The sequence below is a fragment of the Lissotriton vulgaris genome, chromosome 12 (assembly GCF_964263255.1).
Source record: "Lissotriton vulgaris chromosome 12, aLisVul1.2, whole genome shotgun sequence".
In the NCBI taxonomy this organism is placed as follows: Eukaryota; Metazoa; Chordata; class Amphibia; order Caudata; family Salamandridae; genus Lissotriton; species Lissotriton vulgaris.
The window spans coordinates 239,582,485-239,605,857 of NC_141700.1; the positions used below are offsets into that span (position 1 = coordinate 239,582,485).

The 23,373-nt window shown below is 46.5% G+C and overlaps 1 protein-coding gene across 1 annotated transcript in view; it reads left to right on the forward strand.

The window, feature by feature from the left end:
* XAF1 (XIAP associated factor 1) overlaps positions 1–23,373 on the forward strand; it is a 110,086-nt gene that overhangs the window by 81,545 nt on the left and 5,168 nt on the right. The window contains exons 6-7 of the mRNA XM_086947738.1: positions 2,953–3,339; positions 8,298–8,370. Coding sequence (XP_086803864.1) covers positions 2,953–3,339; positions 8,298–8,370 — 460 coding nt within the window. The remainder of the gene's footprint in view (positions 1–2,952; positions 3,340–8,297; positions 8,371–23,373) is intronic.

Below are 23,373 nucleotides of genomic sequence, written 5' to 3' on the forward strand. Positions count from 1 at the left end.
CAGTGGAGGAATGGTCCATGACTGCATGGCTTGTTTTAATCCCATATGATCGGTGACCAGATGGTTTAGTAAGGTAAAGTGATCCAAAGAGTCACCTAGCCTAGAACAGTGAACAACAGTTGGAAGATTTAAGAGTACACTCACAGTTTTGACGTTTTTAGTTCACTGTGAGAAAGATTGGGCTCAAATCATGTTAAGGCTTGTGAAAAATCTACTGTGAAAGGGAGTCATGAGAATGTAGCATTGTCAAATTCTAGACCAGGGGTTCTTAACCAGGGGTCCACATCTCGGGTCCTCGGGTTGTACGTGACTGTTTGGAAAATTATATATCAGCAGAAAGAATAGTAAAGAATATACACATAAAAAAGCAAAATTTACTTTTTTTAAAACACTCTAAATGTGAAGTAATTTGAAAATGGAGGCTGAAGTTAAGTTGCTATACTTAGCTTGAACGTGGGAGTAGCACAAGCACAGCAAACAGTAGTACGGGTGATTGGTTGCCTCAGCTAAATCAGTAGTTTGCAGCCACACTACTATCTTCTAGTTATGTTATGTTATGCAAATTTATAAAGCGCATAGCTACTCCAACATCGGGGCGTCCCAGTGCTAGCAGACAAGGAGGCCAGGAAGGACGAACTAAGTGGAAGAGAAAAGCCAGGTTTTAATCAATTTCCTAAATGCCCAGTGATCTTGTGTGCTCCAAGCAGCAAGTGTGGCGGCATTCCATAGGGCGGGGGCCAACGGGTATGGCAACATAGCGCTTTGTTTCAATGGCATGGCAAACATGATTCACTTGATGATGGCCTGCCACTGTATTCCCCGTCTTTCACCTTCCTCAGGTCAGATCTGACACAGTGACTATCAAAAGCATAAAAGAATAATGTGTTGGCCCTGTATGCTTGCAGTATCAGTGATTAGCGCGTTTAATGCAACATGTGAGATACAGAACACTAATATTTCCCACCCTTTATGCTGGGGTAGAAATATTTTCTCCCAAAAGGTGTAATAAAGAGGATGTACACTTTCTGAATCAGGATTTTGAGGTGGCCTTTAAATCATTATATACTGAATTTCCACCTATAACCCCTTCACTTTAATCTCAGGTTCGGATCTTTAGTCGTCCTTAAAAACAATCAGCTTAGCAATGCAGCATACATACACCAGTCAATGAGTATACACAATGTACAGGTTTGCCTATAAAGACAATAACCAAAAAACGTTTGGGAAGGTGGCATTTTTGATCTCTTATCTGATCACTCTAGATCTAAATCCCTGATCAGGTCGACTGAATCTTTGATGCCTGTCATTGAGTAAAGTAGGTAATCCACTACTAGGTTAATTAAACCAATAATTGGCACGACTCTAAAGAACCACTTACCACGGATCAGTTTTAAAGTTTTATTGTAAAGCCAAGGTTAACTGAAGATACAAACATCTCAATATCAGATTCATAAGGTACACCGGTATCAACAGAAACATGAATTCTCTGAATGATCTTAAACGACAGAAAAATACTATAATGACCAATTCAAAGATTAATAGATTTGCCAATATAGACACAAGCTGGAGCTTGCGAGACGTTTACAGAATGAAGAGAATATCAGGTTAGACTGTCCCTACACTAGACTAAGTGACATCCCTACTTAGCAGAATCTTAACCTAAAAAGGTGTCAGCCGTGGTGACTTCCAAAGAAGTTCACGCACTTCTCTTAGTCTTAGATAAAAACCTATGCATTGTAGTCATGCCCTCTCTGCCTACCCATCCGCTCTCTTAGGGTCCTCAGGCCATCTGCTCTAACTCCACCCCAGGGTGCTGTCCCTAATACAAAATCACAATCGAAATTTGGAACGCCCCTCTGAGACGCCCCTCACGTGGTTTCAGTTCTGGTTTCTTCCATGATGGCACTCCTCTGGGCCTCTCGTTAGCGTTGACCTTGCTTCCCAGGCTCTTTCTCCAGCTCGCCGGTACCCCCCAGAACATTCCAATACCCTCCTCCAGGCCTGTGCCTGGCTCCCCAGACAGAGCTCCATTCATCACCCTCTTGATTGGGACCCCCTCGCACCTGCAAACAGACACCCATGAATAGGGCCCCAAATTCCACTCTTCGGTTATCTATCTCCGGCCATAAACTTTACAAAGGAATGACAATTTATGCTCTAACGAGACTCGATTCTAACTAACACGTGCAGATCAAAGAAGTCACTTTATCTTTCCAGGCCTACTAAATTATCTTGCAAGCGGCCAGTACTCTATGAACCTTTATTTCTAAAATGAAAACGATTCTTGTTAATACACTCTGATTATATAAAACACTTCTATAAAACATGAATATAAAAACACTTCTATAAAACATGATTCTTAACATGTGGGCATCAATTACTGAATAATGGTAAATGCATGTCATGTCAAAATGTAAGTACACGTTGTCGATCTTCATACCTTGCCATGAGGCCTGCACATTTCTACGTTTTGCAGCATTACATATACTTCAGTAGCAGCTACATAACATGGATTTTGATTAACACTTCTAATCAATTTAATAATTACACACATTTCTACATTAGTTTCACACTCTATATATGATTCTCTATATTAACTAAACATTCAGATACATATATGATTATATGATTTAATACTTTTAAATGCTTTTGCTGAGTTCGTGCAGCAGGGTTGTGAATATGGTGCACTTATACGTTTCTCAGATTTTACGCTCTCTCACGTTTAATCCTAGTAATACTAAATGACCACTGTAGCCAGAACTAAAACGAGCTCCCGAATACAAAGGATTGTGAAGCATTTTAATTACGGGTGATACATCTTGACTTGTTAAATTGTAATATTTAGTCATTTTTATTGACCTTCTTTTTAAAATGTGTGACTCTTGATATGAAAACCGATTTTTCATTAATGTAAATACTTCAATGTCTTCATGCCCTTCTCTTTAATTCCAGAATGAGTGCAGTCCACTGTCCCAGTCTGTTAGCCATGTTCCTTTCATGCCATGCAGGAGGAATACAGATAACTTCAGGTCTTGTTCTCCTGTGCTGAAACCTTGGAATGAAATCCAGTCGTCTCTCCCGGACAAAGCATCAACAGAGAAAGATGATAATGTAATGAAGGAAGGATCAAGAGAGTTCTCATTTGGATCCCGTTGTCTTACCCCCGGCACCCAAGAAACATCTTTGCATTTGAAAGGTCTGCTTAAGCATTCCTCTTTTAACTATGACACAAATCAGCATGGTGGGCTTGCTGGTCCGTATAACACGGCGTATGATGTCCTAAAGTCCTGCTCTCACTGCAGTATCCTTCTGCCTTCTCCAACTTTAAAGCAGCATGAGGTAAGGACAACATGCAAGACTTGTACTGTCAAACTGTAGTGTACTGTAGTAATTTATACTTTACTCACAAGTTAGCCCTGGTAGTAGACCTTTCCCACAAACAAAGATCTCTCATTTATGCAGCAGATACATGGGATTGTTCGGGTTGTAAGTTTCTAATTCATCGTGCTCAGAAATGTATCTTTTCCCTTCAGTCTGTTGATTGGGTGGAACTCACAATAGCTCTGGCACTGTTTGCTGTAGTATCACATACATCAGCTTACCCAGGATGGAAATGCAGAAACATGGGGGATCAAGAAGCATGTTGCTTGGCTTTTTCACTGTTTGAGAATGACTGACTACATAGGGCTCTGTTACGAGTCTGGCGGTGTATGGACCACCAAACTCGTGGAGGCGTGACAGCGGCGGTCTTCTGACCGTCCTATTACAGTTAGAGCGGTTGGACCGCCATTGCCCTGCCCCAGCTGCCAGGGAACCGCTGTTCTCTGGCAGTGTTGCAGAGGCCAGGAGGCCACAATATGCTTGGCAGGACTGCTGTGGTCCCGCCAAGCATAATGCAAGTTTCCTCTCCACCACGGTTTTCATAGAACTGTGGTGGCGAGGAAACAACTGGGCCCCCTGGTGGCACATGCCATGTGAATGCATGCAGGGAAGAACAACATGTGCCCCCTGCAGTTGTGCCTCCCTGTATGCATGCACCCAAGTTCCTGCAGGGCTTGAACTTTACAGTCCATGCCTTGCAGGAACTGTTTTTGGTGTTCCCATTGGGGTGCCCCTTTTCAGGGCACCGCTGTGGGAATTAAAAAAAAAAGGCAGTCAGATACGAGAAATACTTGTAATCTGGCAGACAGCCCGACCACGGGTTTGGCGGTGCGGTAGCAAAGCGGACCCAGCACTGGACCTCAAACTCGTAACCAGGCCCAGAGAGAACATCTTGAAGCCACTGTATTTCCCATGGAATAAAGAATCAGAATACATATACTGCAGCTGGGCACCATGCAGAATGCATGCTAGGGCAGTAGCTATCATATCTATGCAAATCTTCCCTGCTACATCACCACAAGGACATTCTGCCAGGCCAAATTCAGACAGAAACAGATAGGCAAATTCATGTATCTTAGGAGAGGGCGCAGAACCTCACGGTCCTCTGCTTTGAGACGGAGTACATTGTCTAAACTTGCTTACTTTTTAGGACTCTCAAAAAAGAAAACCTAAAGTTATTGGATTACTCTCAATCATTTCTCTTTTGAAAGTTCCACTAAATTACACCTATATGTTCCCTGGTCCCTTGATGTTGTGTATTATTAAAACTATTTTATGGGTAATATTGGTATTTTCCTGGGCTCCCTTATAAGGTCAACCTAAAATTACAAACAGTGTGAAAAGGAATATTTTCCCTGTACTTATTGCTTTGCACCACATTCTAAACTTTTAGATTGATTTGCACAAATTGTACTTTGCTGAATATAAGTACAACTGACAAATGATATGTGGGTTAAAATGACACACTGTGTAGAGTATATCTTTCTGTATTGTACTGATATACCTCCTTCAATGCCTTAAATACTAAACCGCGCTGTCAATCTTCCTTACCACTCTATGCTTATAGATGCCATAATGTACAACATCTGTATTTGTATTGTACTACGGATGTACATCAGTCAGACACCCATGAGGCCAGGTTCATTCATGCTTTACATGCGTGGCTATTTCATCGTGATCTACAAATACATGTATGAATGCACTTAACTTTCTGCAAGTCCCAATCCTTTGCTGCTCTGCATTTGAGTGCTCCAATTCACAGCATCCTGTATGAATCGGTGTAGCAAAACAGAAAAAAACACCACCATCTTAACCCCTTCGATGCTTATGACGGAACGATTCCATCATCAGCGTTGGTTGGGCTGTGCTGATGACGGAACCGTTCCGTCACGACCACGCCCGTTTTTAGAACCTTCAGCACAGCGCAACACAGACAACCTTGCACCATGCTAGGAAGTCTGTGTTGCAGGGAGGATTGTTTATATGCAAGAAGGGACACCTTCCTGCACGTAAACAATCTTTAAAGGCAATTTGTTCTTTCTATGTGTGCTGCAGAATGCCGCACACATAATAGGAGCAAAAAACAAAATCACCTTGTTGCGCCAATCTAATGCCTGCTATTCAGTGGCATTCGTTTTTGACCAACATAAGATTTACAGATCCTTGTAAATCTGGGGCAGCCCCAAAAAGCAATGAGTGTTGTGGTGAAAAGTCCACAGCAGCACCCATTGGACGCCCCTTTCACGCAGATACCTCTGTGAAAGGGGGCCTTATTTCCAAAGCAGTGTTAAGCCACGATAAGTGGCTTAATGCTGCTTTGTAAATATGAAGCAGGGCATTGCGCCACGGGAGCATCGTAAAAAGTGACACTACAGTGGCACACTGGCCTTGTAAATATGCACCTTTGTTTTCAAAAGAGTCAAAAACAGGGTTAGAAAGGATAGCATCCAGATTGATAAAAATATGTTCAAAAGATATAAAGAACACATTAATGTGCATTCACAGAATGTGTACACTAACAGTGACAACATCTTAGTGGATCACTTGAGCAATTAAAAATGTCCCATTCGTTACAATTCAGCCACAAGTGCCCCCCCCCCCCAAGGCATGCAGAACAAACGATAGAAGTTACAATAGCTGCCTGTCTTTCCAACCTAAGTGTGAAAGAGCCAATCACTGATCTCAAGTAAGTGACCTCAGCCATGGTCCTTGTGTAGAAATCACTTTTCCAATCTGTAGTTCTGTGCGCCATTTTGGATTTCAACAACCAGGCATTTCTTTGCTTCAACTGCAAGAACGCCAGATTATTCTATGTGCACGCCTGGAACGCAATCTTGGGTGGGATAGCAGTTCCAATAGACATATCGCAGGCAGAGTACGTTTTTTCTGCCTGCCGAAGTTAAGACCCTAGCGTTGAATACCTGCTCTCAGAAACGCAGTCTCAGGCAAATCTACATTATGTGGAAAAAGGCAATAGCCCAGTAATTGCCAATTACGATAAAGTTTGTATGGTAAAGTTTGCACCCCCGTTAAATTTTGGCTGGTTCAATTTGTGGAATTTACAGCCAGATTCATCATTGTCCCGTTTTGCGAGTCCTTAATAGCGATTATTAAGGAATCGCTATTAAGGACTTGCAAAACGGGATTAATGTAGGAATCGCAAAATAAATTGCGATTCCTACAGCTTCCTTATTTGCGATTAGCAAATTGCTAATCGCAAATAAGGAATAACTCCCCATTCATTCCTAGTGGCCTTGCTAATCGCAAATAAGGATGCGATTTCAAGGGTGCAAGGGGGGTCCAAAGGACACCCTGTAGCACCCCTGAAATGAAAATGTAGACTGATGTTGCGCACACACATGTCCAAAGGACATGTGTGTGTGTAACATACAACTTAGAAAAATGCACTAAAGTGCATTTTTCTAAGTTTTCGCTATTTACCACAAAGTCAGACTTCGCGGTAAATAGCGGCCAAAAATTGCGAATTCGCAAATAAAAAATGGTTAATGAATTGCATTTAAGGAATCTCAAATAGAGATTCCTTAAATGCAATTCCTCGCAATTTAGCTATTTTGCTATTAGCGATTATTGCATTTGGATGATGAATCCCAAATGCAAAAATTGCGCTCGCAAAGGGCCAGATTCTCAGAATCTGGCCCTTTGCGAGCGCAATTTTCGATGATGAATCTAATGGGTACAGAATGCCTAATAAGTAGCAGGACATGCAGATTTTGTTGCGCTAAGCAACAAGGTCTGCGTGTTAAGCCCCATTTTCAGGGCAAACTCAGGATAGTTAATAGTTATCACAACCAAGAAACTCCAAACATCTCTGTGTTGGTTGTGATATTTATCACATCTCACGCCGGGCCATTCAGACTCGAACCCTAAGTTTTATTTAGCAATGTATGAATGGTAGTCTAAGCACTCAGACCTTTCCACCGCAGTGGGGTGCCTTACCCTCTCTGACTAAAGCTCCGCATCAGGGCACGGTCTGAGATGCATTAGTCTCAAGTTCCAGAGTGCACCCTCAAGTGCCATCACTTCCCCCAGTAGCACCTTCTAGGCACCACATGCTATTTTAATACAGGTATCCCTCCCCTACATTAAACAGAATTTATTCTTAGACTTTAATTCCTTGCATAATATTTGAGTTGTGGACGTATTTTGATGTTGATAGAGGAGTTTTTTTAAATACTTTACAACTCTATTGTAATTTGGTATTTTACTAAGTGTGTTTTAGTTTAATGGACCACAGTTCCAATAAACTGAATTTGACTGACAGACAGCAAACTAAACATTCTGTTTCAAATGCTTCTTATAGCGCCTTCTGTCTCTCTGAAATATTCCCTAAATCTTTCTGGGATGGTTTACCTGACAACTCACTTACCTTGGACATAAAAGTTAAATTTTAGGGTGGGAGAGCTTAGACATTTTGCAAAATTGAAGGTGACACTCACTTTGCTTCCAGCTTCTGTTCTGAGGTGGGGTGTATACAGTTTATAGGTGGCAGTCATGGGAAATGCTAGGTTTCCAGCTGAGCTCAGTTCTGCCTCTGAAAGACACATTACAAAAATGCCAACATTGAAACCAGTTGATCTTTAAAGGTGTGTGTCCTGGGTGGAAACCCTGGCACTGCCTCCCCCACTAGTTGTGGCATTCACATCATTCAAACTATCCTTTATTCCCAAAAGTGGCATAGCTCATATAAAATAGTTCACAACCCCGAGTTTGGTACAGAATGTTTTAGATCAAACACAAAGAATATTCAAGTTTTACACTGGTCTTTTTATCGTTTCTTATTCACAGATTAGAGTGCTATGCCTTAGCATTTTTTTAAGTGCAGAGGAAGCACTTTCATGGCCTCGATCGCAGCAAGGAAGCACCACATTTTATTTTCGTCTTTTTGTTTCTTTCAGCAAAAATGCAAGTTTCTAGCATCGTTGCCAGATTTCCAAAGAGCATCACTCTCACCTCACAGTAAGGAAAAAGGTAATAAAGATGTCACGGTTATTTCTATTTTGTAGGAGTCCTTATTTTTGAAGAATGCACGTTCACCTTCTCTTGGACCTGACCTGGTAAACCTTTCCGAAGAGAACTTGACAGTTTTTGTGGGACGGGAGGCGACTCACTATATTCCCTTTTTATATTTCGCATAACAAAAATATCACATTCACTACATCAGCTAATTCTACATCGTCAAGTTAAGTGAAGTTAGGGATACTAAGGGCCTTATTACGAGTACAGCGGCGTGGTGGTGGCTGTCTGACCACTGCGGCACCGTGCCGCATTTCGAGTGTAGCGGTCGAACCGCCACAGGACTGCTGCAGTCACCGGGGATCAATGATCCCTTGGCGGTGGCACAGCAGTCACAGGCAGAAATATGTAAGCGGTGCTGTTGCGGCACTGCCAAGCATATTTTGAGTTGGCAGTCCTCCACCCTTTTCAGGGTGGAGGAGAGGCAACAAAGGGATCTAACAGGGCCCTCTTGTGCCTCTGGGCCTGAGGGTGAATGTGGGTGGGCACATGTGCCCTCCTCGATTTGTACTCCCAGTTCCTGCACGGTGTGGCATGTTTGCCAAACCCGTGCAGTAAGGTGCAGTCAGCGCTTTGAGAGCGGTGTTGTGCATGGTAGGCTCTTCTATGTGCCTACTAGACTGCCGCGGTCGGGCCACTGCAGGACCGCCTGCCAGACCAGGAATAAACTCCTGATCTGGCGGGCGGTCGCACCACGGGTTGCACCGTCCGCTGTAGGACCGCCAAGCTTATAATAAGGCCCTTAGTATATACTTAGTGACACACACCAGTGCTATAGATGTATTCCACGATACGCCAGCATAATATTGGCATATGGCTCGAATAACTCTGAGAAATGTATTCACCAATTACATACTGTTTTCGTCTCTGCGTCATTCCCAGAAAAGGAACATATATATTTTCATGTCAGTTTTTCACAAGGTGCTATGTCGAAATACAGCCAAATAATATCAACATATGCATGCATAAAATGGTGGCGTAGAAAAGATGAGCAGTGTAAAGTCTACACAAATATAAACAGCATATGCAGACCATACACAGCATGAATATCATAATTGCCATGGGAAGATGGACTTCACCAGGAGAGTGGCCAGCTTCCTGCAAAGCAAATGTTCACATCCACAAAACACAGTTTTTTTTAACATTTACAGAAATAAAATGGTAAACTCAATGAGTACTTGCCTCTACTAAATGTAACCCTTAGTTAGTTGGCCCCCATAACTTCTCCCTATTGCACTATGTATCTTGATTATTGACCAAGATTTAGGCAGTTAGCAGTATTACTATGTATACCAATTTGTATCTCATTAACATTGAAAGTGGGTGCAGATATAATTTCCTTCCTACACAATTCTTGCCCTAAATCCTATGGGCTTAGAATGTTGTTAGGTTTCAGAAATGCAATGTTTGCAGCAGGTGAGTGCTTGCTATATATTAGAAACCAATGGGCTCTGAGAACAGGTGCAGGTTCGAATTAATGTAAATTAGCCACCAAAACTGGCTATATTTTCTTTAAACATAGTACTATTTTTTTAACATTGTTACTCATTTGTCTAGTGGGGGGGTCACTAAACTTGTTTGAGACTTTGGGGGGCTCCCATTTCTTCTTATGGCCTTTAGCCCCAGTATTTGGCTTAGCAATAGATTTGCTCCCCTGGCCCAGCTTGATGAACAGGACTGATTCACTGCCCCAGCCAAGATTGTACCTGGTGTTGACGTTGGTTCTTCCCTCCCTCATAGGTTTCTGAAGGTGGTCAGCTGGCATGGGACTTCGTTTTAGATTAGCCCTGTTTGAGGAGGTTAAGACGTAATGACATTGTCTGTCTACAGGAGACCTGGGCTGCTAAGGGGAGCTTACATTTGGATGGCTTTGCCACTTTTTTTTGGTTAATGGAGCACCCTGGAAACACGTTAGACCAAAGGAGGGTCTTGTGACCTTTGTGAATCTGGATTTTATGTGTTTGTTTGATCTTTCTTAATATGTTATGGTTAATGATTAATATATTTAATTCTGTTACAATGAGTAAAGCTCCTGTTATGGAACTTAGAAAGTTTTTAGAAGATTATTTCCCAGACCTGACTAAACATTCAGTGATTTTGTTATCAGGTGATTTTAATCAGCATGCCTGCTAAATTTGTAATTATGATGAGAGTATGGATGTTCCTTCCTGTGTCTCTGATCAGGGGGCAATTACTTCACACACAGCAGGAGTAGTTTCTAAACAACCTGTTTTCTGATTTTAATCTGGTCAGTTTATTGACCCGGGATGAGTTTAATTCTGTTGACTTAGGACCTACGTTTAAGGGCAGAGGTTACAGTACAGCTATTGATTTTATATTGGTGTCAGCGAGTATTTTTCTCTCCTTCACCAAATTTGAGATAGTTTGGGATGGCCTTGGTAAATATAATCTGTTGCTAGTTACTTTTTGCTGGGAGGATTCCTGCAAAGGAAAACGACCTATTCCGAGCGCTTAGGCTTTTCAGCCAAGCACGTGCACGCGTTCCATTGCCTTCAATGGCAACGTGTGCACGTCAGGAGATCCACTCGCTGGAGCGCGCGCTCCCTGCTGCTGCGCGAGCGCTTTTTTTTACCAGATGCAGAACATCCTTTACCTCGGAGATGCCAGTGGTTCCAGTTCAAGTGAGACTGGAGTGTGAGCCTTTGTGGGTTGCAGAGGTCAGAAGCAGTGGAAACAAAACGTATGGCGTGTGTTAATTTTGAGTTTCCATTCTGCTGAGCTGAGCTGTACAGAGTTGTCTGAAGCCGCAAGTTGCAAGTTGAGCATCTAGTGCATTAGCGAGGTTACTGGAATTGCTTTTGACAGTTGTGGTTGGTAATAATGAGTACCCCTACTGCCTCAGCACGCCGGAGTTAGCTTTCTGATGCTCCGAGCGGTTCTCCTGCAGCAATTACCATGAGAGGGTCTCGGAAAAGACGGGCATGCCGTGCCCACGGCCTCTGGCCCCCGACCTGCAGACGTGTTGTGCTAATAGGCCTGTCTGCCACGTCCTGAGGCTTGCTGTCTCTATCATCCTTTCACATTTTCACACTTGAGTCCCATACTCAAGTGTGGAGTCTTAAATAATTGTCAATAGAGTTTGGGGTACGCTCTGTAACATATTCATACAGCAACCATAAGCTGGTTCGCTGCCCCCATATACACATTCATCTCTTAAGTTCTGCAGTCACCCCCACAATCCTTTCCTAAATCCTGCGGAAGGCTCTTTTTTGTAGCCACCATCAAACGAATTCGAGAAATCTGCCACATTTCGAGCAGCAGAGCACTTTTGGCCTCTCTTGGTTATATAAGCATCCAGTTGTAACAACAGCTTAGCGCCGCAGTATCAGCTGGGCCAAGGGTGTTCCTACTTTTTTTTAGATTTTTGTTGCCGCATTTCACACTTACTTCTCTTTCTGATCATAGTATTTTGGATTATTTCCTTAATATGTGTAATGTAGCAACAAAGACCTTACTAGGGTGGGATCGGTTCCCCCCCATTGGTCATAAATGGTTTGATAAAAGTTGTTCAAAGGATCATAAAGCTCTGTTGACGGCTTTGCACAATAAGCCACGAAGAAAGGAAGAGGTGAGAGTGGGCACAGCCTTGTATAATTCTGCTTGTGAAGAGCAGAACAATGCTCTTAAAAGGGAGGCCTGCGAGAACTTTCTTATTGCATGTTCACTAAAGGATAGTTCGACTTCTTAGAAGGTGGTGAATCAGCCCCTTTTTAATCATAATCTGCCCAATCTGTCTGAAACAGTCTCAGCTCATGCCTCGGCCACCTATTTTGAGTCTATTTATAATATGGGAGGATCGACTTTGTTTCCCACAAGGTTTCGAGAGAAGGGTGAGACATATTTTAGTTAGGAGGAGGTGAAAGAAGCTATTTTGGCTCTGCCTTCTGGGAAAGATCAGGGCCCAGATGGGGTTCCAGGGGATTCATATAAATCCTGTCCCAATCTTTGGGCCCCTTTATTGACCATGCACTTAAATGCTGCTGCCCGTGGACCTTTGTCCTTGTCATGGCAAAAATCTGTGATTGACCCTGTTTTTAGGTGTCGCCTGAGCCAACATGCATGCGCTGCTCTACCAGGCTTCTAATAAGGACTTCCAACTTGGACCACATGCTCGTGCGTGTTTTTTTGTTGCTCGCACGCTACTGGCCTTTGCGTGCGTCTTTCTAAGAAAGACAGCACGCAATTGGCCAAAGACGGGTGCATGTCCCGCCTTCTCTCTCCCATGACCTAGGGAGCTCGGGAGCAAGCAGCGGTCCTGCACTGTGCCTGCTGCATTCTTTAAATTCTTTGCAGTTCGCGCACCACTTTACAGGCTTTTTTTGTTTTCTTTTCTTCTAGCGTCTTTGCAGCGGGCGCGCACCACTCGCTGGCTCACTGACTCAACATTATCACAGGCTTGAAGCTTGAATGATGTCAGTCTTATCTGGTTTCTAAAGCCCCCATACTTCCACGAGCACAATATGCAAGCCCAGTACCAGTGTAAAGTGCTGCAACACTTGCATCGAACCTAGACAGCATTGGACACCTGCCCTCCAGCCTGGCAGGCTCATCAGTAGTTTAATTCTCTTGTGCTGTAAACATCTGTTTCATTGCATGCCTTAGGTTTAGATGTTACTCTGGAACAGCAATAACATCCTTCTTGGCGCCCACTCAGCCGTGCAGTCCAAACAGAAGTTATTGTGTACCCTCAGACACAGGCCACCCATCCTCTGACCCGGGAACTCCCCCTGAAAACAGGTGGGGAGGGGCGCTTCTGAGAGGCTCTGCCAGGCTTCACAGGCGTTTATAAGGACCAAGCCTCAAAGTGGCTCAAAACTAAAAAACCTCACCGGAAAAGAGGAAAGTAACTGATGCTATTTAACAGAAGATCACAAGTATTGGCACACAAGTCTGGTATTGACAAGCCTGCGATTTGTTTGCAAACATTTGCAACAGCCATTCAAAGTTTAAAATTATGAAAAGTTAAACTGTCCATTCTAAAGGTGCTAGGTAATGAATGGGTTGCATCAACATGTAGCATTGACCGAGCTCAAAAATACAGCAAAAAAAGTAGAAATGCATAGGCAGTCTGCCACTCACTGTAAGACAGCCCCAAGCACACTCTTATAAGGTCCCAAAGGCTAGACCTATTGCATATGCCAAGGCTTGTTAACTAAGGGAATAGAGCGGACCCGCTTGCTACAGGCCTATATTGTTCGTGTACCCGCAATTTAAAATAATTGACCAGGTCCTGCTCAATTGATTACCAGCCTGAGCAGATGAGCATGTTATCTTTTCTGTTATACAATATGGATTTACGACTAGGTGTTGGACGGTGGAGCAGAATTTTAACTTATATTTGCTTATCAACAAATATACGAAAGCCAAAAAGGGGTCTATTTACTTGGCCTCCATAGACCTCAGCACAGCTTTTGATACTGTTAACAGAGCTAAGCTCTGGGCCGTGCTGGAGTCCATGGGGATTGTGAAGTCCATTGTCACTTTTTCGCATAATTTGCACGATGGGGCTTATAGCCTCTGTGAGGTATGGCCCCAATGGGGAGTGCACGATGCACTTTAGGCTGAGTAGAGGGTTGTTGTTAGACCTGACATCCTTGGCGTGGTTTTTCCCCATCTTTTTGCCTCTGACTCATGTATTTTTGATGCTGTGCTGGATTTCGTTTTTGCTGATTTAGATGCTTTGGACCCTCTGCCACTGCTGAACAGTGTCAGAGAGTAAGTGCTTCCTCTGTAAATTGTCATATTGATTGGGTATACCTGATTGGCATATCTGTATCACCATGAAGTCCCTAGTAAAGTGCACTGTGTGTGCCAGGGCTGGTGATGACAGATGCTACTAGTGGGCCTGCAGCGCAGATTGCGCCACCCACATGAGTAGCTCTAAAATGGTGTCTCAGGCCTGCCAGCGCAGGGCCTGTGTGCAGTCAGTGGACTGTCATGTCCGCCTGGCCAGTGTCCCCACTGGCTGGGCTTAACCCTCCCCTGTCTGTGCGCATCAGCCACCCCTATGGAAGGCTCCAGGTACCCCCCTGGGCAGGGTGCAGTGTATGGATAGGGTAGAGCATGTACTAGTGCAGGTAACATGCTCTGGTAGAGAGCAGCAGCCACTTTGTGTGCTCACTGCTGTAGAGCTGTAAGGCTCCCTAGGGTAACATGGGGAGGCTGGTCCCATTGGATCCAGCCTATCTTCCTATAGGAACAAGATGGAACATCCAGGAAAGATATCCCTGAACTCAGAATTAAATGACACATCTTTTAGTGAAGGTTGTTTTTGGATCCTGGGGTTGAGAATAGCACTTTTAGAAAGTGGCTGTTCTTTTGTATAAACCTTTCTGTGTGCCTGGGCCTGTGTGTGGAATGCCTGCGTGACAGGAGCTGCAGGGCCCCGGAGGGGGTTGGAGTCAGCCCAGGGGTGAAAGGCGACATCTGTTGCCCGGGTAAGGGGAGAGAGAAGCGCCTGATAGTGCTGGGCTGTGCCTGCCTGACCACCGTGCTGGCTAACTCCCCTGCCAGCCCACTGTCCCCTCTGGCCCTGAAGCTGTCAGGAAGAAGAACACCAGAAACATTCCAGAGCCAAGGACCCCCTTGCACAAAGGACTTCAAAGGCGTTCAGGGGTATAAGGGAAGGCCCCCTTACTACAGAAGATTAGATTCTAAAATTCTACAAGCAAGAAGGAACCTCTGCTGGAAGAAAGGACAGCTGAAGAACTAAAGGAAGATTGCCTTGCTGTGTGCTCTAAGGGCTGACCTGTTCTGCTGTTGCAACTGAAAGCTGAAGAGGAGAAAGGGACTTTGCTGTGAGCTGTGACCCTGCCTGCTTGAAACTGCTAAGACTTTGCTGTGTGCTGTGTCTACAACTTGAATCTCCAAGGGCCTGAGAAGAGCTGGCTCCCTGTCTGCAACCCAGGAACATAAAGGTTGCCCAAGGACCACAAGAACCTGCTGTGCCCTCCTGAAACGGCTGTGTGGCGAAGAGATCGTGAAACCCGGTAGTTGTCTGCTTAGCGCACGGGCTACCCTCTAATCTGCTTGAGGGCGCCGCGCTGAATCAGCCTACTGTGTGGCCGAGGTCGCCGTGTATATCGACACGTGTGGGGCGAAGAGCTGAACTTGTGGGCCACCTCCGCGCAAGAAGCGCTGAAAAACAATTGCTGGCCGTATCACCGCCGCTGCCCGGGGCCAGAGAACCTCTGCGTGAAGCGCCATCCTGATCGGAGCTCAAACGGCGAAGAACGAAGCCGCCGCGCTCCCATTGGTGGAGGGAGCCGAGCCCCCTCACTAACGCCGCGACGGGATTGGCCCGTGCGGCGCAGCGTCATCAGCAGTGGTGGGCCGTGATTGGCCGAAGTCGCGGAGCGTCATTGTTTACTGCCCGGGAGCCGCACTGCCATTGGCTGACTCCCGGGTGCTGTTGGAGGCTCGCCTGGAGAGCCGCGACGGGATTGGCTGCTTGGGCGGAGGCGGCTGGAAGAGCCGAAGAATCACCGCGCTCACCGCCGGGCCCGGGAAGAAGTGACCTGACCTCGCCGAGGGATCGGATCAAGTGCTCCAGCCCCCGGCCTGCCGTCTCTGCTCCCCGCTGCTCTCTGAAGGAACCAGAGCGGGCGGAGAGCGTCCTGAGACCGGCCGGGCTGGAGCGGTACTGAGCATTCCCCCGCGAGGTGCCCCTGGGGGCCCAGCGTCACCGCGAGCACGGGGAAAGAAGTCCCCCCTCCTCCAGGATACCGGGTGAGACGCGCTTGAAGCGCTTGTGGTCCCTGAAGCCAGGGGATCATTGGGGCATATTGTTTTAACAGTGGCATTGCTTGGACTGCTCATTTTTGAGAGCGTTTTAATCACAACATCATTGGCATATCTTTTTGGCCGACTAAAGAGACTAGAGACATTCGTTTACCTGAGAACTTCCTGAAATTAAGTAACACCAATTAAGATTAAGTGCATCACTTCTATACTAAAGTGATTATCGTGCAACTGCCTCATTTACATTGCTGAAACTAGATAAAGTTATATATTTTTATAAAACATACTTACCTGTGTGGTCTCAGTTTGTGGTGGATTGGGAATTACTGTTGTGTTAAGTGCAAATGTTGTCCACATTGCCTCTGTTTAGCCTAGGCTGCTCGCGCCATGCTACCTAGAGGGTGAGCGGGGGTTATCTCAGAGGGTTATTCCTTCACCCTGACTAGAAGCAAGGGTCCCTACTTGGTCTAAGGTACTTACCTCTGCCAACTAGCGACCCCCAGTTCTAACATTGTTGGACAGCGGTGCGGATTTGGAACTAAGAATTGCACTTGACCTGCAGTGATCTCTTGTACATCACTAGTCTAGTTTAGCAGCACAGGTTGCGCAAGATTTTTTTTTCTTTTTGGTGAAACCTTTGGTTGAAAAGGTTAGGAAGCATCATGTCTGTGAAAGCGGCAAGCGTGAGAGTAGAATTGGAAGTGGAATTCGAAGTTCAGGAGTTGTACAACTACAGAAAGGATATCCTGAAACAATTCTGCAAACAGCTTGGATGCCCAGTGAAGGGCAGCGCAAAGAAGGGAGAGCTACAGAAAGCTCTGAGGGCCTGGTGGGAGGCCAAACATGGCTCAGAAGAAGCTACTGAAGTGGAAGGCGCACCGGAGAATGTTGTTTTGCTCAGTGATTTGCCAGCGCGGTCAGCATCTAAGGCTGGCAGCAACCACTCCAGTAGGGTTATTTCTCCAGAGGAGCTGGAGGATAATCAGAGAGATTGGGCTCATGAGATTGAGCTTTTGAAACTCAGAGCGGAAATTGAGAAAGAGGCGCAGGAGAGAGCGGCGCAAGAGAGAAGACATGCTCTCGCTTTGGAGGAGAAGAAACTCAAATTGACTCATGAGAGGAACATGAGGGAGCTGGACATCAAAGAAAAACAAGGGGGGTCCAGCTCTAATGGTGGCAGCGCACAACCAGTACAGGCGGGTAAGGTATACATACCAAAGGATCTGGTACAGAATTATCAGCGGGGTGAGGATATTTATGCGTGGTTCAGAGCGTATGAACTTGCCTTAAAGATGAATGAAGTGCCTGAGAAGAATTGGGGAGCAGGATTGTGGAAGCATTTTGAGGCCTCAGGGAGGGATGTTTTGGCACCCTTAGACGCAGAGGATGCTTTATCCTACTCCGCCATGAAGGAGGCTTTATGCCTCAGGTATGGGCTCACTGCAGAACAGTACCGCCAGAAGTTTAGGAACTTCAAGAAGCTTGATTCAAGTACTTGGGTGGAGTGTGTGAGTATGTACACGCGTGCACTGGAAGGTTGGATAAAGGGCAGCAAAGTTACTGATTATGTGGGTTGTGCCGGATATATGATGTTACAACGCGGACTTTTACTCCGCATACCGTTACAACGCGGTTTTTACAACGCGGATACTGTAACAACGCATGTATTTACAACGCATTTTTTTACAACGCAGGTACCTTTACAACGCAGACCATTACAACGTAAGTATTGGTAAGTATATGTTAATATTAATAATATAATAGTAACTTAATTTTAAAAATATCATTTAATGTAATTTTAAATAATTTAATTTCCGTTAATTATTTTAAATTTAAATTAATATTACTTTATTTTTACCATGTACCCCTGTACCCCAGAAACTGAAAACTGACCCCAAACCCCAAAAATAAATTAAAGTAATTTTATGAAATATAATTTAAATTAATTATTGAAAATTAAAAAAAAATATAACTTTATTTTTACCCTGTACCCCTGTACCCCAAAAACTCAAAACTGACCCTCAACCCCAAAAATAATGCAATGTAATTTAATTTAATTTATTTACTATTAAATAATTTAATTTAAAATTAAATTTAATTTATTTTTACCCTGTACCCCAAAAACTGAAAACTGACCCTGAACCCTAAAAATACCCCTTTACCCAAAAACTGAAAACTGACCCTGAACCCTAAAAATACCCCTTTACCCAAAAACTGAAAACTGACCCTGAACCCTAAAAATACCCCTTTACCCAAAAACTGAAAACTGACCCTGAACCCTAAAAATACCCCTTTACCCAAAAACTGAAAACTGACCCTGAACCCTAAAAATACCCCTTTACCCAAAAACTGAAAACTGACCCTGAACCCTAAAAATACCCCTTTACCCAAAAACTGAAAACTGACCCTGAACCCTAAAAATACCCCTTTACCCAAAAACTGAAAACTGACCCTAAACCCTAAAAATACCCCTTTACCCAAAAACCCAAAACTGACCCTAACCCCTAAAAATACCCCTTTACCCCAAACATATAACATTTAAAAAATAACGATATACTTACCAATACTTACGTTGTAATGGTATGCGTTGTAAAGGTACCTGCGTTGTAAAAAAATGCGTTGTAAAAACATGAGTTGTAACAGTATCCGCGTTGTAATGGATGCGTTGTAACAGTAGTGCGTTGTAAAAAATGCGTTGTAACAGGTGCACACCGTTGTGCCACTTGATTAGTAGGGAGCACTTAAGTAGTTTATGTGTCCCCGAGCTGCGCCAGCATCTTTTGGATAGCAAGTTAACTGATCCCAGTGAGCTTGCTAAAGAGGCGGACCGGTGGACTAGCACCAGGGTCCACAAGGGGGTGGTAAGTACCCCAGCCAAGGGTGGACAGGGTCCCCAGCAGAAGAGTGGGGGGGACACGGGTAATCAAAAGGAGTCTTCTAAAGGGCCCCAAACTGGTTCCCAGGAGAAGGTGTCTCAACCCCCCAAGTCTAAGAAGTCCTGGCCCCGTAAGGGCAAGCAGGACAACAGGCCCCCGCCTACCTGCTTTACCTGTGGGGAGGTGGGGCACATTGCCCCCAAATGTCCAAAGAAACCTCCAGCACCCATTGGTGCTCCAGCACCGGCGTTAGCCAGTGTTGCTTTGGGAGGGGATTTGATTTCTAGTGGGGAGGAGGGGTTAGCAGTGATGACCCTTGTCTCTTTAGGAGACCAAGAGATGGCTCAGGAAGCCTTGCTGCCCTTAAACACTAAGAAATATGGGCAGAAGGTGACCATCAATGGAAAGGAGATAGACGCTCTGAGAGACACCGGGGCCAGTGTGACATCTGTCAGGTGTCAATGGGTGTCTGAAGAGCAGATCATTCCCAATGTACTCCGTCCTGTGGTGGCAGCTGACAGTTCAGTGCGCTACTGCAAGTTGGCACGTGTTCCATTTGAGTGGGGAGGAGTCTCCGGTACATTGGAAGTTGTTGTAAGTGATGCCTTGCCAGTAGATTGTCTATTAGGTAATGACCTGGAGAGCTCTCCATGGAAAGATGTAGAGCACAGGACTCACTTGGAGATGTTGGGTTTGCCTGCGTGGATCTGTGTGTCCATCCGGGCCATGACAGCCAGAGAGGGCGGTCTAGCAGAGCTGGAGCCTGGAACAATGGCCCAGGAACCTACCAGGAGAAGAAGGGGTAGAGGGCGCGGGAAACCGGCCCCCACTGTTCCCACGGTCCAGGAGGAGGCAGACCCAGAGGGGGATGCCCTGGAACCTACAGGGGAGCAGGTGGCCGAACTAGGGGAATTGCCTGAGCTGTCCCAGTGGCAGCAGGAGGGTGGTCCCTCCAGGGAGGAATTCTGCCAGGCTCAGAAGGAGTGCCCTTCTCTCGTTGGTGTGCGGCAGCAGGCTGCAGACCAGGCCGCAGGCCTGGGGTCCAAGGAACATTTGATCTACTGGGAGGATGACTTACTTTATAGTGAGCCTAAGTTCGCTGAGCCCGGTGCAGCCCGAGTGCTGGTAGTGCCCGAGCGCTTCAGGAACTTCCTACTGGGTCTGGCTCATGACGTGCCTCTCGCAGGACATCTGGGGCAAGACAAGACCTATCACAGGCTTGTCACCCATTTCTACTGGCCCCAGATGAAGAAGCACGTCGCTGCCTTTTGTAAGTCTTGTCAGACTTGTCAGGCCAGTGGCAAGAGCGGAGGGAAGTGCGTGGCACCCCTCCAACCCTTTCCCGTGGTGAGCACCCCTTTTGAGCGGGTGGGCATTGACATCGTGGGGCCCCTGGATCCCAAGACAGCCCTAGGCAACAGGTTTATCCTGGTCTTGGTGGACCATGCCACTCGGTATCCGGAAGCCATCCCGCTCAGGACAGTCACAGCCCCAGTGGTGGGCCGTGCCCTGATGGGGATCTTTTCCCGGGTGGGATTTCCCAGGGAGGTGGTCTCGGACAGGGGGACAAACTTCATTTCTAGGTATATGAAGTCCCTGTGGGCGGAGTGTGGGGTGACATACAAATTCACCACTCCTTACCACCCTCAAGGAAATGGGTTGGTTGAGAGATTCAACCGCACCTTGAAGGGCATGATTATGGGCCTAGAGGAGCCCATGAGGCGGAAATGGGACGTCTTGTTACCATGCCTGTTGTTTGCCTACAGGGAGGTGCCTCAGAAATCCTTAGGGTTCAGTCCCTTTGAGTTGCTGTACGGCCACCCTGTCAGAGGGCCTCTTACTCTGGTGAAGGAGGGGTGGGAGAAATCCCGTGGGAAAACCCCTCAGGATGTGTTCAGCTATGTGCTGGCCATTCGCAACCAGACCAAGCGCTTCAGGAAGCTCGCTCAAGAGAACCTGGAGGCTAGCCAAGAGGAAATGAAGAGGTGGTATGACCAGAACACCTCTCTTGTGGAGTTCCAACCTGGGCAGAAGGTGTGGGTGATGGCGCCGGTGGAGCCTTGTGCGCTCCGTGACAAATGGTCAGGGCCATATGAGGTGGTGGAGCGCAAGAGCGAGGTTACCTATTTGGTTAACCTGAAGACTCCCAGGCAACCCCTGAGGGTGCTATATGTGAACCGCCTCAAACCCCACTTTGAGAGGACTGAAGTGACCATGCTCATGGCTACAGATGCTGGAGGGGAGGAGGATAGTGATCCTCTCCCTGACCTCCTGGCAGTCAAGGAGCAGGATGGGTCAGTGGATGGTGTGATACTCTCACCCACCCTGACCCCAGAGCAGCAGAAGGACTGTCGCCAAGTCTTGGGTCAGTTCGCCCCCCTGTTCTCCCTGACCCCAGGTGTCACCAAGTGGTGCGTCCACGATGTGGACACCGGTGACAACCTGCCTGTGAAACAGAAGTTTTACAGAGTGGCTGACAAGGTCAGGGCTAGCATCAAAGAAGAGGTTTCGAAGATGTTAGCGCTAGGGGTAATTGAGCCCTCCAGCAGCCCCTGGGCTAGCCCAGTGGTCTTAGTGCCTAAGAAAGCTGCTACACCTGGTGGCCCCCCAGAACTCCGGTTCTGCGTGGACTACCGCGGGCTCAATGCGGTCACCAAGACTGACGCGCACCCCATCCCCAGAGCTGATGAGCTGGTGGATCGGTTGGGAGCTGCCCGGTACCTGAGCACTTTTGATTTAACTTCAGGTTACTGGCAGATTGCCTTAACTGAGGGGGCCAAGGAAAGGTCAGCATTTTCCACACCCGAGGGGCACTTCCAGTTTCGTGTCATGCCCTTTGGGTTGAAAAATGCCCCGGCCACATTCCAGAGACTGGTCAACCAGGTATTAGCAGGGCTGGAGGAATTCAGCACAGCATACCTGGATGACATTGCTGTGTTCAGCTCCACATGGGAGGAACACTTGCAACACCTCTGCGCAGTGTTGAAGGCTCTGCAGAAGGCAGGCCTCACTATCAAGGCCAGTAAGTGCCAGATAGGGCAGGGATCTGTGGTGTACTTGGGACACCAGGTGGGGAGCGGCCAGGTGGCGTCCCTACAGGCGAAGATTGATACCATTCTGGCTTGGGAACCCCCTAAGACCCAGACTGAGGTGAGAGCCTTTTTAGGTCTCACCGGGTATTACAGACGGTTTGTCAAAGGTTATGGCACTATTGTAGCCCCTTTGACAGAGCTGACATCTAGAAATCAGCCCAGAAAAGTGAATTGGACTGAGGCCTGTCAAACTGCTTTTGACACCCTCAAGACTGCCATGTGCACAGCCCCGGTGCTTAAGGCACCTGACTTTTCAAGTGAGTTTATTGTACAAACTGACGCTTCAGAGCAAGGCGTGGGAGCAGTACTCTCCCAGGCCAATGATGAGGGTGGAGACCAACCAGTGGCTTTCATTAGTAGGAGGCTACTCCCCAGGGAACGGAGATGGAGTGCAATCGAAAGGGAAGCTTTCGCTGTGGTCTGGGCTCTGAAGAAGCTGAGGCCCTACCTGTTTGGGACTCACTTCCGTGTTCAGACCGACCACAGGCCCCTCAGATGGTTAATTCATATGAGGGGCGAGAATCCAAAACTGTTGAGGTGGTCCATTTCCCTACAGGGGATGGACTTCACGGTGGAGCACCGCCCTGGTACAGAACACGCCAATGCTGACGGTCTGTCCAGATTCTTCCGCCTTAGTGATGAGGACTCCTAAGAGGTTGGGTAGTTCTCCCCACTTTCAGCTGGAGGGGACACGTGTTAGACCTGACATCCTTGGCGTGGTTTTTACCCATCTTTTTGCCTCTGACTCATGTATTTTTGATGCTGTGCTGGATTTCGTTTTTGCTGATTTAGATGCTTTGGACCCTCTGCCACTGCTGAACAGTGTCAGAGGGTAAGTGCTCCCTCTGTAAATTGTCATATTGATTGGGTATACCTGATTGGCATATCTGTATCACCATGAAGTCCCTAGTAAAGTGCACTGTGTGTGCCAGGGCTGGTGATGACAGATGCTACTAGTGGGCCTGCAGCGCAGATTGCGCCACCCACATCAGTAGCTCTAAAATGGTGTCTCAGGCCTGCCAGCGCAGGGCCTGTGTGCAGTCAGTGGACTGTCATGTCCGCCTGGCCAGTGTCCCCACTGGCTGGGCTTAACCCTCCCCTGTCTGTGCGCATCAGCCACCCCTATGGAAGGGTCCAGGTACCCCCCTGGGCAGGGTGCAGTGTATGGATAGGGTAGAGCATGTACTAGTGCAGGTAACATGCTCTGGTAGAGAGCAGCAGCCACTTTG